This window comes from Ambystoma mexicanum, chromosome 2p (assembly GCF_040938575.1).
Source record: "Ambystoma mexicanum isolate Mex_15411 chromosome 2p, UKY_AmexF1_1, whole genome shotgun sequence".
Classification (NCBI taxonomy): Eukaryota; Metazoa; Chordata; class Amphibia; order Caudata; family Ambystomatidae; genus Ambystoma; species Ambystoma mexicanum.
In genome coordinates, this window is record NC_090923.1 from 116,293,074 (window position 1) to 116,308,428 (window position 15,355).

Consider the following 15,355-nt stretch of genomic DNA (forward strand, 5'->3'; position numbering starts at 1 on the left):
ATGCACAACTATTGACTGATGAATATTAATTGTGTGATATTACATTTTAATGCTGCTCAAGGGTTTTGAACACATGCTTAAGCTACACACTTTAAGTGAAATGTAGAAACATGTGGCTTGGCCAGCCAGCATGTTTTCTCTTAGTTTAAAGTTTCAAATTATTTTTTCACAACCTTGCAAGTGTATCTGGAAAAGCCACCACTGCATCTTGAGCTCACAATGGTGGACATAATGCAAAACATGAGTATTTTAAATGGAAATAACAATTTACATTCCTAAAGTGCAAATTAATTAAGTACAAAGTCAATGATGAATGTTAAAAAAAATATATTTTTTCAATGACAATTTATCACCATCACTAAGAAATGTTTACGTGATTGAAAAACCTATGCTATGGTTATGGTGTTTAGGGTCATGTTTACCCTTTGAAGAGATGTTGAACTACACATTAGATACCCTGCAATTGACGTTGGGCCATTGTCTTGCTCAGCTTGTGTAATGTTGTGGCCCACTGTTATGTGTCTCATCCCGACCATGACGCACGTGTTGCAGTCCATGGTCGCGGTGCAGGGTATTCCTGTTAATGTGCATTGATTAACAAGTCTTGGAGACTAGAGCCATAAAGGAAAAATGTGGCGGTATGTATACTCTTGTTTGAGGTACATAATATATGTGTGCGCTCTGATGTGAGGTACTGTGTTTGGGCAACTGAATAAGGGTTGCGCCAAAAAAGGAGATTGGGCAACTGACTGAATAAGGGTTGCGCCAGAAAAGAGTTTGGGCAACTGACTGAATAAGGGTTGTGCCAAAAAAAAAAGTTTGAAATTGCCAGCGGATGTACATAACTTGTATATAGTGCGCACTTTAGCATTAGTTATTGTTAAGTAATATACCACTGTCCTTATAGTAATAGTTTTAAGTTCAAGACCTCCAGTGCTGCCAGGAGCACCCCTGTGTTAGATGTAGTTTATCTGTGTGAGATTCTGGTTGTGTTTAGATTTCCGAGTGGGCGAGTGATGTGTGTTTGGCTGACCTTTACTGCATTCTGTATGAAAGCATGGTGTTGTGCCTATGAACCTGATACAAAAGGGAGATGTTATGCGTGGGTACATCCGGTATGAAAGGGAGATGTTATGTCGTAGTTGAATCTGGTAAGAAAGGGGTGCATCAGTGTATGAATGTTCTTAGAGTTGGGGGCCTGAGCTGGAGCGAGTGGATGGCCGGTGGGTCTTCTCCCTCAGGTGTACTGTACTACCCAGCCCTGTCCATGTCCTGTCACCCATACTACTGTATATACCTAAGAGAAACTAGAACTGTATATACTGTATCAATAAAGCATACCTGGATCAACATCAGTCTCCACCGCTGGTCTGTGTGTCCCATATGACTAATAAGAGACTTTATTACAATGGATGACAAGCATGAAACACAAATTCAATCCTATGTATATTACAGTGAACAACTGCAAAAGCACAAACTAGTGGCGTTGTCAATGCTTTTTTAATAATTATGTGCAACAATTCTTTATCTTGTTATAGACTCGTTATGCACGTTTTTTTTTTAATTCCAAGCTGAGATGGATGGAGAGAGGATAGACACATATGGAGATTTAGAATACTTTTCAGAAGGGTGAAGGGGAGGTGCTTGAGTGGTACGCTTCGGGAGCCTAGGTAACACACAATGTAAACTCACGGCATTGAAAGAAAGACTAAGCGAATGCTAGCTCATTGCCCAGTATTGGTGAACAGAATGTAAAGGAGCGGCCATCTTACAGTGGATAGTGTCGCCAAAATCCAGAGAGAAAATAAAATATTTTAAAGAAAAGCATTGAACAAATATATAAAAGACCATAATATACGATTTTATCTACCTTTAAGTAATAAATAATCATGAAAAATATATGTTATATCTCAAATATTTTTTCGGTAACATTCATTAAATAGTAATCTACAAAAAACAAGGTAAAAAGTTGCATAGATGTTCATCACAAATATTTAACCTAAAAATAAAATAAAAATGTATACATATATTTATGCTGGATCCATAATAAGAACGTCACGCTTTCACAAAATGGCCTGCAGCTTCGCCGGGTAACTTAGCAGCATTCCGCAAGCAGTCTGTCTTCGATTTCTTTGCCCGGTCCCGCCGCACACAGCCTGGCTCCCGCTTCCATGCTACCCTGAGGTTGTGACAGGTCTTGTCTACAGTCAGCGCGCACGGTTCAGGTCACCTCCTGTTATAGGTTATAGCTCATACCCTGTCGGCTTTTATTTTGTACTTCTAAGACCCCCAGCTATGAAGATCGAAGAGGTAAAGAGTACCACGAAGACACAGCGCATTGCTGCGCACAGCCACGTGAAGGGGTTGGGGCTGGACGCGGACAGCGGCCTGGCCAAGCAAGCGGCTGCGGGGCTAGTCGGGCAGGAGACAGCACGAGAGGTGAGTGGCCGTAAGAGGACTGCGCACCAAAGAGTCGGCAGGCAGCGGAAGCCATGGTAGAAGTCGAGACCACTGTGCCCCCATACCTGTGGTGCCATCACTGTGCCCACCAATGTAGTGCCACCACCATTCCCCCCACTCCGTGGTGCCACCATGCTCCAGTCCCACCCTGTGCGCCGCCTCCCCACACCCATGGTGCCATCTCTGTGGCTCTTCCCCCTGGTGCAATCTCTATGCCCCCGTGGTGCCATTTGTGGTGCCCCATACAGAACATGCCCACTAACTGGTACCATCTGTGTTCCCCTGCCCTGTCTGTGGCGCCACCCCAATGCTGCCACACCCCTGTGTGCCATCCTGGTATGCCCCCCCCCCCGCCGTGCCACCCCGTGTGCCCTCCATGGTGCTTTCCCCATGGTGCTATCGCTTGACACACTCTACTTCCTCTGTGCACCACCTCCTGTGGTGCTGTTTCTACGCCCCCCATGTCATGCCACCCGCTCCATGATAGAGAATTGGGTGGACTCAGGCTACCTCTCCCTCTAAACGCTTATAGGTGTATTACACAACACATCTAACAGATTTTAAAAGATTAATCTGTATTTTCATTGTCGATCACCACTATTTTATGGTACAATATTTTACTTTATTTTCCAAAAAAGGAAGACCATTTTTACCTTAAAAACATCCTTAGACTTATTTACATACTTTGTATATCTTATCGAACTAAACAACCAGTAAGTTTAGTGCCCAAGTCTTTTCATTATATTGTGCAATCATATAATGCCACTGCAGTATATCAACAGATAGTGTGAGGGTTAGTATTGGGTGACTTAGAGTGTAGTTCCTTAAACAATACACCTATCAAGTCGACAGGACACATTTTGTGTTTCCAGCATTGAACATAAACGTTGTGTTGTTGTAGTTCTAATGTTCATATGCCTTCCTCAGGACTGGTATACAGGAGGGGGCATTGAGTGGTGACTAGCTCATCCACACTTTGTCTTGGTTGAACAAATGACTCTATGGGTCAAACAAAATTAAAAATTAGGTGTATCTACATAAAAGTGAGGACTCGTTTCTGATATGTGTGTGTTGAAAACATACCTGTTCTTATTGCTTTTGTGTTTCGTGTCTGTGACTGATTTTTGGGTCCTGGCGTACCTCGTCTGCCAAGGGTAAGGAGCTGTTCTATAACTCAGGTTGCTGCCATCTTAGTTTATCTGCAACACATCGTGACTCATTTTTAATTTTGTTTGACCCATAGTTATTTGTTCAACCAAGACAAAGTGTGGATGAGCCAGTCACCACTCAATGCCCCCTCCTGCATACCAGTCCTGAGGAAAGCATATGAACATTACAACTACAACAACACAACGTTTATGTTCAATGCTGGAAACACAAAATGTGTTGTGTCGACTTGATGGGTGTATTGTTATAAGAACTACACTCTCACCCAATACTAACCCTCACACTATCTGTTGTTATACTGCAGTGGCATTATATGATTGCACAATATAATGAAAAGACGTGGGCACTAAACTTATTGATTGTTTAGTTCGATAAGATATACAAAGTATGTAAATAACCCTAATTAAGGGTGTTTTTAAGGTAAACATTGTCTTCCTTTTTTGGAAAATAAAGTAAACTATGGTACCATAAAATAGTGATGATCTACTGAATTAAAATACAGATTAATCTTTTAAAATCTGTTAGATGTGTTGTGTAATACACCTCTAAGTGTTAAGAGGGAGAGGTAGCCTGAGTCCACCCAGTTCTCTGTCCAGTGAGTTTACCCTCATGACTCAGGCCCCCTTTAACAAAAAAAGAGGGCCCCCCTCACCCCTTTTTTCAAAAAACCGGCTCCGTGATACCATATCTGTGCCCCCCTTAGCTCTGGTGCAATCTGTACCCCGCCCTCGTGGTGTCATCACTTCCAACAAACTGGTGCTGTTTCTGCACCCTCCTCCTTTGGTGCCATCTGTGTCCCAACCCGTGCCAACTAACTGGTGGCATCTCGGTGCCCCAGGGTGCCATCTGTGCTCCCATGCAGTGCCAACTATCTGTACCTTCCTCTGTCGTCTACTAATTTCAACTCTGTTGTGCCAGCTCGGTTGACCCGTTTTTTGTACCAAATCTGTGCTGCCCCCTCTGTTGTGCAACCGACCTCTGTGCTTCCAACCATTGGGACACTGGTGTGCCCCTCACCCCCTTGTTCCCTCTTCGATTGCACCACTTCTGTGTCAGTTGCGCCATCTGTACCCTTCACTCCTGCCATCTCCCTGCTGCCTCCATACTCTTCACCTTTGTACCGTCATGCGACATCTGAGCCCTGCCATTATGCCACCCCGGTGCCTCCTCCTATGGACTCATTTCTTGGTTGCCCAGTCCACCCCCCCCCCCCCTCTGTCAGGCTACCTAACCCCTCCCCCTGCCGCATCATCTCTACGGCGCCCAACCAAATCTTCGCTCCTTGTGTACAATCTGAGGGCCACCTTTGCACCTCCCTGTGTATTTCCTTTTCAATGTGCCTCGAGTGATCCCCATGGGTTTATGCCACATCATTGCCTCTCCTTTGCACCTCAGTGCTATGTGATTGTTACCCCCCCACCCTCTCGTATCCTCCTATCATGTTGTTCTGCACATATCTGTAAATGCTCGCTTGCTTTTCAAGCCCATTTGCTTGATTTCTGCTCCTAAAGTAAGGCCATCGGAATCTTGCCCTTCGATGTTGGTGGTTAAGCATTCTCCTATGCCTTTGTTTACTGCAGTTTAACATGTAACTGTTTTGTCTGTAATGAGTTTCTCTTATTGTTGATTTCCTTTAGGCATGTGGTGTCATAGTGGAACTCATAAGAAGCAAGAAAATGGCAGGTCGAGCTGTGCTTTTGGCAGGACCACCTGGTACTGGCAAGGTATGTGCTATTTTGCATGCTGCCAGAAATCTCCATTGTTTGGCGAGAAAAAGTGGAACAAACTATAGGAGATGACGAATTAGATTCTCCTATTTTGTTTAGGGGTATTTATTTTTACCCAAAATAATCCGTTTTTTTCTGTCAGACCTCGGGGTTTATTGCCAATAGATTGCATGTATCAACATCAATATTGTATAAGCAGGAGCTGAAAGCAGCTCCTAGGTATCCTACTTTAACAAGTAACCAAGAGCTCCCACTGGAGAACGAGGAGTTAATACATATAATTCTGCAAATCTAACTTCCACATGAGATACAAACGTATGTTTTCTGACCCCTTGTGCTTCTACATATCTTATATAAGTGTCCTAATGTTTATTTATGATCCATGATGGATTGTAACATTTAATAGCAAACCCGAAGTCTTCAATAATTCTTACTGGTTTCTCTCTAACATTTGGAAAATCAATTGCCAGGCTTTCAAGATTCTCTCTAGGTCCATCATTTTGTATGGTAACTAAATTGACCCCATCATCGGTATCTAACAGTAACCATTTTAAAGTTGCTTGATGTAAAGGTTTGTGGGGCCACGTTTTGTTCCACTTCTGGTATTTGACGGATTGAGAGAGGTAGACCCAGAGGTGTTGGCCCCCTTCCATCCAGTACATGGAGTGGGAGAGTGGGGAAAGAGAAAGAGGTCTTGCTTTGGGCCTTAGGTCACGGACTTGCAGAAAGCGATTGCTACAGGAAATGAATGTCTTCTGCCCATTTAACAAAACAGAAACTAAGAGGAGACGGCAGAAGTGGTTCGGTGGGTGGTCCTGAGCAGGCCCGACGCCCCATAGCCTTTTCCTTAAAATCTTTTACCCCCCCTTACTTGAGGCTTGTTAACACGTTTATAGGCTTCTCCATATCAAACAAGTTAACTTACCTATTTTCTAGGCACATTTGACCCTTTTTGATTGAAGTGTTTTCACCTGCACTAACTTGTTCTTATTGATGGTGCCTTCAACCAGGAATTCCAGTTCAAATAAACATAGCTACCCTCCAAAATGTTAGAAATGGCTGTTCATGGATGTTGGTGAGAAATTCGGTAGCTCTTTTTTTTCTTTTTTACCCTTTTCCCTAGCGCTGCTCAACACTTGCGCCAAAAAAGTAGCAGCCCGATTAACATAGAGCATTTGATGCTCTCAATCAGATGCGCTTTTCCACTAATAAAGGGGCGTGTCTTCACATTTAACTGCGTATCCCAAGTTCACAAATGGGATGCGGTTTTTAAATGATCAGATGAGTGGATCATCCACCTCCGGCTGTTGTTAACGGGGGCAGGGGAAATCATAAATCTTGGCCGGGCCATTTCTGATCCTGCCTAAGGGTGAGAGCCGCAGTTTAAACGGCAGCTGTCATACTTGCGCCGTCATACTTGCGAACCCCCTCCCTCCACTCCCCTGCACCTCTCCCAACAGCGATGGAAATGCTTCTGGTATTTTTCAACTTTTCAAGAGTCAGTCACTTTCCTGTGAAAAACTCTCCCAGTAGCTGTATGGTTTCTGGAAGCCTTTCATACATGTCACGGGAGAGCCCTCCGGACACTGATGTATGCAACCAGGCTGGACAGCGCACCTTTGTGCTACAGTCCAGCTCCTCCTGAAATTAATGTGCAGGTCACCTTTGAGAATAAAGCGACCTGCATATTTCTAACAAATCGCAAATGAAACGAGCGCCTTCTCTGCATCCTTCCGTTTGTGCTACTTTTTAAAAATCTGGCACTAATCAGTCTAGCTATGCTAAAAGCGTTTCAACATGTTGAAACTGTTTAGCTTAAGTCTGAACTTGTTTTAGATTTCTGTAACAATTTCAGGGTAATTCATGGAATAAATGTGTGCCCAAAACAGGCGCTTACACGGGTGAAACGCGCGCAAGCGCCTGTTTTCGTGCACATACGTATTCATGGAACACATTGCGCGTGGCTTACCTGACACCTGTGCGAAATCCGTGCGGGTCCAACACGTCCTTGCAACATCACGAACGCTGTGCGCGATAGGCCAATGAAGGTGCACACAACTAAAACGGGGACAGAACACGTGAAATGGGGAACAACACGCGCGAATGTGGGCGTTACGGGCAAAGCACCGCAGTAAAATCCTCACAACGCATGCTAACAAAACTTATTCATGGAATCGAACAGGGCTCACCAGAGCGTGGGAAAAGACGCACAAACCCAGAAACACGTACGCCAGGCAAAGTAGGCAGAAGCTCCCAGCGCGCCAATGCATAAAAGCGTGCGCAAACAAATGCGCGTATACAGCTACGATGAATGTACCATTCCTCGCAGCAGTGATCGTGGGACACCGCAGGAGGAGGATAGCCAGGACCCGCATTTATTTTACCCAGGACCAGCCTTTTTGGGATGCCTGATGACCAGGTCTATGGCAGGTATAGGTTTCAACCTCATATCATCCTAGACCTGGTCACTGAGTGGGAGGATGACCTCACATCACACACCATGTGCTCCCAAGCACTGAGCCCCTTGGAAAAGGTGCTCAATGTCCTGCATTTTTTGGCCACTGGGTCATTTCAGGAGACAACTGCCATAGTTGGTGGAGTCTCACAGCCCACGTAGTCACGCTGCCTACACCAGGTGTTGGCAATTATGACTGCACCTCAGTCCGCAGGCACATACATGCCCAGAACACCCACAGAAAACCGTGGTCCAGGACTTTTATGGGGTGGCACACTTCCCCAAAGTGCTTGGTGCCATTGATTGCACCCATGTGGCCCTAAGTCCACCTAGGGCCACTTATCACATCTATCGCAACTGCAAGCGCTGGCATTCCATCAACGTGCAGGTTGTATGCGATGCCAAGGGAATCATCCCCTCTGTCTATGCAAACTATCCAGGGTCCACCAATGATAGTTTCATATTCAGAATGTCACCCTTAAACCGGGACCTGGAAGCTGAGAGGCATGGCAACACATGGCTCATTGGTGAGTACAAATGCCTCTGTACATGCATGCATGTCACACACAGACAAATAGACAAACCCAACTAATGACAACCATTATCACCACCCCAGGGGACAGTGGCTACCCTCTTGAGCACCTATATGATGACGCCAATACAGAACGCCACCATACCACCCCAGGTAAGATACAACCCAGCCCATATTGCAACCAGGGCCATAGTGGAGTGCACATTCGGAGTGCTCAAGTCACGTTTCCGCTCCCTTGACCCCTCTGGTGGACAGCTACTATATGCACCCCCAGTAGTGTGCAGGATCATTGTTGCAGCATGTGTCCTGCCCAAAGTTGCAACACAGCGGGGCGTACTGGTGTACATGGTGGAGCCCCCACATCTGCAACCACATGCATGCCCACTGCGCATGGGAGGGGAACGGACACGTGGTGAGGCAGCCCGTACACAGCTTGTGGCTCAGTTTTTTACCTAAAATCCCACCTCTGTGGAGTCCACACAGACCTGCCACATTCCAGGTGACAATCGATGATGACAAAGGGACAGTCAACTGTCGCAACCTTACCACCCTGAGAATGTGTCCTTGAAAGTGCTACATTGTGTGCATCCCTAGCTACTTAAACCCAATACTGTATGACCAAAAGGCACACATTCATGGTGCATAATCCACTACCTCCTTGGAAAACAGCACATCCAAATCGTGGTATGTCACCTAAACCCTCCCAAACCCCATGTCACCTGCCCGACACGCCATGGCATGCAATGTGAAAACAGCAAAAGGAAATGCACAACACATGACACAACTGTCATAAGTGCACTGTGACAAATGGAAACAGGCCAGAGACAATTCCCTCTGACACATCAAAATCAAACCGTGCACATGAACATATATTTACCAGCATAACGTATCATGAACCCAGGACCCAACAGTGACAACGTCACACAGTGACCAATCACAGTACCACAAGTGTCTGAATGTGACAAAGCCACCACATGGACCCCTCCCATCCTGAGTCTGTCGCTACTACCTAAATGTGGCAGGGTACCACATACAGCATGAAGTGCATCAACAATGGAGACTGGCAAGTTAATACATGAAGATGTAACATTTAAACATGCACAATTAGCAATATACAAATGAAAATGCATGTCAATCATGCACTGGTGAAACCGCCATGAATCCCCACTAGGGGTTTATATACAGTTTGGACTTCAGACTGGTCACATAACTGATGGAAGCCCAATGCCTCTGTGTAAGTTAATGTCACACAGTGCCCTCCTTGCAAGCCCATGGAAAGGGGAAGCAGGAGTGGCATATGTGTCTGGACCCCAAGCCTCAAAGACGTGACAAGCCTGTATGGGCCCAGCCGGAACACACAGTGGATGCCTTCGGATGTCACACAAAGCAACACACTGTTACATGAATGCACAACAGACAAAACATAAAATAAAAAATGGCCGTGGTTGAACAGAGGGGTGGGGGGGAGGGACACCACCCAGGAGGGAGGAGGTGCAGGGTGCACCTCAACACCCACATGCATGCATGTTGAGAATAAAACAAAACTCCATGGACTCATGGCCTGCACGGCTAGCCTGTAGTAGTACTGTCGTCGCTTGTCGTCACCCCCTGGTGCAATATGAGAAGGTGTGCGTGGTATGGGAGGCTGACCATGCATAGCCCTGGCATGCTCCTCCATGGCAGCAAGCATGCAGGACTGAAAGGTCTGGTTCTGCAGGATGATGGTCCGGGTCCCCATGCAGCACATCACTTGTAGCACGGACTTCCGCCTACAAGGCCTCCCGTGACACACGGGTCTCCTCACGGCTTGCCTGGAGCTCAGCCGAGATGTTCTGTGTCAGCTGCTCCATCTGCTGTTCATCCCGTCTACTGTGGACCATCTCAAGTGCACCCAGAGTAGCTCTGAGGCAGGTGTTCTCTTCTCTCAGGGCATCCCTGTGGGCCTGTGCCTCTGCAGCCATGGCTGTGCGCAGAGCCCCAAGTTCAGCCCATCGGTCCCTGTTGGCGGCCAACATGTCCTGCCTGTGTGAGTGACACGTGGCCCGCATTGCCTGCTGCTGGAGCTCCACCTGCCTTTCGGGTGGGAGAATGGAAGTGGCCACCCTTTCCACGGCCTGAGCCATCTCACATGATGCCCCCTGTTGCTGTGCAATGGCATACATGGAATTCTCCCACACAGTATTACCTGGTGGCGCACGGCCACCGCGTTGCCGGACACCACACCTGTCAGGCCCCAAGGAGACGTGGTCCTTGCTGTGCTGGCGCTGCAGGACTGCATTCCTCCTTTTGATCTACTGCCCCAGGAACAGGAGAAAATAGTGTGGAGTGTAACCTTGCATCCGTAACCGCCACAGGCGGACATACCAACACTGAATGGACCCTTGAGCGGTCTACCCCCATTGCAGGTGTGTCGGACAAAACAGCATCCATGCCAGAATCGCTCACCTGCGACAGGACATATGGTTCAGTATCCGATTCCGCACCAGAGGCATAGAGATCCTCAGTGGTGTACGCGGAGAAACCCCTGGCCAAGATGGTCTGTAGCACCAAAGGATTTTCTTGCGCTACCACCCCACGGCCTCCACTGGTGCCTGGTTGGGACTCTGAAGACGCCATCTCCTCCTCCACTGCTTCCAGTGCCTCATCACCTGTACAAAATCAAAAAGAAGACATGACCACACATGTTAACAGCATAGGCCACACACATAGGTATTACAATGTTGACATCCAACCCATGAAGCAGATATCTCACACTTGAAACAAACTCGGGCATGCACGCAGTGGCAATGAAGTGGAAGGGGACCCTGAAAGGAGGACCTGGGTGAGTGTTAAATGGCAAAACAACACATGTGCTGCATGGTGCATAGCACCTGCATCGCACACAAGCCTGTGACTGGCATGGACCTTCAACAAACATGACAGATGGCAACACACAGATGGCACGTAGCATAGCCATGGCAGAACTGTGAACCAGCCCCAGATGGGAGTGAAATACTACTGTCTGTGATCCATGTAAAATGCATGGTCACCAGACAGTACGAAAACACATGTCACAGGATGCAACAACGCTAGGGTGTTGAAATACAGTGAAGGGAGGCACATGGATACATTAATGCTAGGTCACTTAAACATCACACAAGTGAATAGGCATGTTGAAGGGTGAAACAGGGCTCAGAAGTGTGTGGGTGCAGTGCAGTACATGTGTAGGGCCTCAACTATCAACAAAAAGACAAAAGCAGTAATTTCAATGTCGTGTTATGATGGCAGTGTAAGGGCAAGTGCAGTCATCATGTGCAAAGTGTTGGCAGTGGGTTGTAGGGATAGTGAACCTCAACCCCAGGGCCGGGGGATGGCTTGTAGGCAGTGCATGTGTCAAAATGGTCACTCGGAGTACCCTGTTGCAGCAGACAGTGTGGGCAGGTGTCAATTGCATTCTCAGTCATCTGGGACTACAGCAGGGGAGAGGACAGAAAGCACAACACATGAAGAAGCATCAGAAGTGCCCCCAGATCCAGAGAACCCACAACACCGGATGCATAGAGGCAGGAGGCTGTACCAGAGGGAGACATCCGCTCGACACAGACGAGAACCCCAAACAAATGGTGATGACGATCAACTGACCCTGAGTGAGCAGGAAAGGTATGATCAAATACCATGAGAAGGAGGAAATACCGGAGATGGAGTCGAATGAGGAGCTTGGGCCGGACCCATAGGGGCTTCCTTCCGTCAGCACAGTCAGAGTGAGAGACCCTGCATCAAGGCCAAAGGATGTCCCACACAGTCCATGTCTGCCACAGTTGCAGAGTGAAGAGTGTATATTCACAGTAATTTGGGAACATGCTGTTGCAGTAGTCCGCCATGGGAATCACCAGTCCCATGGAGACAGTGAGCTGCTGGGGGGATAGCGAGGCAAGGAAGGATGCCTCTGAGGAGGATCAGCTTGCAGGGTGACCTCACAAAGACGTCAGTCATGTGACGATAGAGGCAGAGTGGGCAGTGGAAGATCATTGCAGGCTATCTGCAAACATATTTTGGAGCAAGAATATGGTCAAGAGAGGCTGGCCTGTGATTGACATGGAATGAGGGTGCAGGTGTGGTGATGAGGATTCTCTCTGTGTGCAGCACATGGTCTATATGCAGTCTGCGGCACAACAAGCACGTATCAGTCAAGCATTGCATGGGTCACACATGGCATTCATGACTACATGACCTGAACTGGCAGTTAATCACAACACATCACCCAAGCAAAATACACATAGCCTGCGCGCACACACACACATGAACACTCACTGGACACCGTCTCATAATCCCGGAGTCCTCCCACACCTTGGATCTGACCCTCTGTAATGAACGCTCCAGCGATTAGCCTCATGTTCAGTGAGTTCATCGTCCTCTGGTGGTGACCCACTGCCAGTCACCAGAGTAGAGGTGTAATAAGAAGCCTGCTTGGCATTTGCTTAGCGTCGGAGGTCATTCCAACGAATTTGAGCAATCATCAGCTGTGCACCTCTCACATCCCAAGGCACTAATACTGCCTGCGATGCACTGCTAGTGGGCCCTATGCTGAGCAGGCGTAGTTTTGAACCCTGCCATCACCAGCATGTTACGGCCGCGTTCCGATACGTAGCCCACAAGTGCGTCCAGTTCCACTTCATTGAAACTCCGCTTCCTTGACGTGTTGGAGGCCTGAGCCGTGTCTGGGGTCCAAGCCTGTTCCGCAAGAGCACGCTTCTTCGTCTTGGGAGGTGGTGCGGATCCTGAGTGGCTTCTTCCGCTCCGTCAGTATGGGCTGAAGCGCAGGTGGACTGGCCACTGGAGGCAGGCAATGGCATGACGACCGAAGGTCTGACTGCAGGCATTGGCTGCTGGGTGCTGTCGGCAGGACCCAGCGCCACAACAGCCTTGGTGTGAAGGGCCGGGACCAACACAGTCCCAGCTGGGTGGCTCAGAGCCGGGGTGGTGTCAGCTGCAGCTGCCCCTGCATCTTCCACACCATGGCTGCTCGGGGGAACAGCAGATGACATTGCTGCCCCAGATCCACGTGGCCTGGTGACAGTAACTTTCACCACCACATGTGGCTTGGACTTCCTGACACGGAAGTCTGCCTGTGAGTCATCCCGTACCTGTTCCGTGACGAATCCGGGCCGGGCTAGCAGGCCCTGAGCTGGGGTGATGTCAGCTGCAGCTGCATCTCCCTGACCTGCTGTGGTGGGGGCATAGCTGTCCCTGAATGGGCCTGGACACACTTCCCTTGTGGGCTACCCTGCCCACGTTGCCCACCGCGGCCACCTCTGGGAGGTCGCCCAGCTTTGCCTCCCTTACCCCTTCTTGGCCTCCCAGTCATGGCACTGATGTACTCGTGCGAATGGGAGGTGCAAACAATTGTCCTGGGCAATTGGGGTGAAGGGGGCAGGGTATCTGATGGAAAACGTACCCCTCCAAGGCTGTCTGTGACCCCTGGGGAAAAATGACGGGTCACGCAATGCTCAGGCACCCCCAAAACATGCACGCAAACCCTCGGTAGCCCACATGTGTGGAATTAACGTCCCGCAGTACGCTGTGGCACCCAGAAAAGCAAAAATATGCATACGCGTGAATACGCAGCCTACTATGACCTCAAATGGGGTACGCGACACACACGGGCAACCACAGTGGGGAAAAATACGCACGCGACTCCCCGTCTGCCTGGAAAATTATGAACAATACATGCGCGTCGGCAACTCCCCCGCCAAAAGAAGTAAGCACTGCCGCTGTAGTGAGCAAATCGCGTGTGAACCCACAAGAAGAATCTCGCGCGTCGGTCCACACGAAAAGCACAAACAGTGCACTGGCTTCCTACGCGGACCTTTTACCCGTACTGAGCGGCAACGTTCCACATGTGTCACGTAACTTGCATACTTAGGTCCTTTCCTCTGATTACACGCTAACGTGCTGTTTCCGCATGGGCAGAGTCACTCTGCATCCGGCTGGCCACGCTAAAGCACACGGAAGACCCACGCTCTTGCCCACAAGACCATTTATCTGCCTCAGATGCCCCGAGCTGCCTCCTATGAGCCATCTGCTGCTGCCAGCCCACTCTGTGCCTGCTGCCCACATGGCCTGCAATTTGGTGCCTGCACATCAGCCATTGCCAGAAATCCTGTTGCTGAGACCACCTCTCCTGACCCAGAAGACTGACTGTCTTTCCATCGCTCCACAGCCCAGCCCCAGTACCCGGTTGCCCACCCACATCTGCCTCGGGGGTTGCCATGTCGGACCAAGCAACATCTGGGCAAGTGGCAACCCCCCGGCAGAGACGCAGAGAGCTGCCAGCTTCTCTTGCAATGAAATTGGCATCCTGGAGGAGAAAGCCATGGGGCATTATGATGCCCCCTTCCCTGGACCATTGCGACTCGACAAGGAAGGACAGAGTAAGATCTGGGCAGACATTGTGGGTGCCATCAACGTGGAGGGGGTGGCACCCCGTGACTATAAATATGTACTGAAGCGCTGGGAAGACTTCAGGTCCAGGACCCTCAAAAAGGCTTGTTGCGTCTGGTGATGGAGTGGGGCGCCAGGGCCGGTTGACCAACAATCGGATGAGGGTCCTGGAGCGCTGCACACCCAGGTCTTAGAGATGCAACTCCGTCCGGAGTTGAGTGGTAAGTGTCCATGTGTTCTTGTCCAGCATAGTGCATGTTGAGGTGTGGATGGAGTGGGCACCTTGGCCTTGTTTGGCATGCCTCATGTACAGATGTATGTGTGCATGTCCATGACAGTGCTGCATGTGAGTCCAATCAAGCGTGTTCCACATCAATGGTGTCTGTGTTGCAATGCATGATGTGCACCAGCATGTGCTGACGCACACATGTTTGCATGCCTGTGTATGGACTTGGCCATGCGAGAGTGGTGAGACATGGATGCTTATGTCGCCTTCATGTACGTGTGTGTGTGTATGAGTGGTGAGTGTTTGGCCAACCCCATGGATGCATGACGCATGTGCATCTTGATGCGTGATTGACTCGTGCGGCCCAG

The 15,355-nt window shown here is 48.7% G+C and overlaps 1 protein-coding gene across 1 annotated transcript in view; it reads left to right on the forward strand.

Moving 5' to 3' along the window:
- The first annotated feature begins 2,079 nt into the window (after positions 1–2,079).
- RUVBL1 (RuvB like AAA ATPase 1) overlaps positions 2,080–15,355 on the forward strand; it is a 396,640-nt gene continuing 383,364 nt past the window's right edge. The window contains exons 1-2 of the mRNA XM_069643365.1: positions 2,080–2,439; positions 5,265–5,351. Coding sequence (XP_069499466.1) covers positions 2,296–2,439; positions 5,265–5,351 — 231 coding nt within the window. The 5' untranslated portion in view covers positions 2,080–2,295. The remainder of the gene's footprint in view (positions 2,440–5,264; positions 5,352–15,355) is intronic.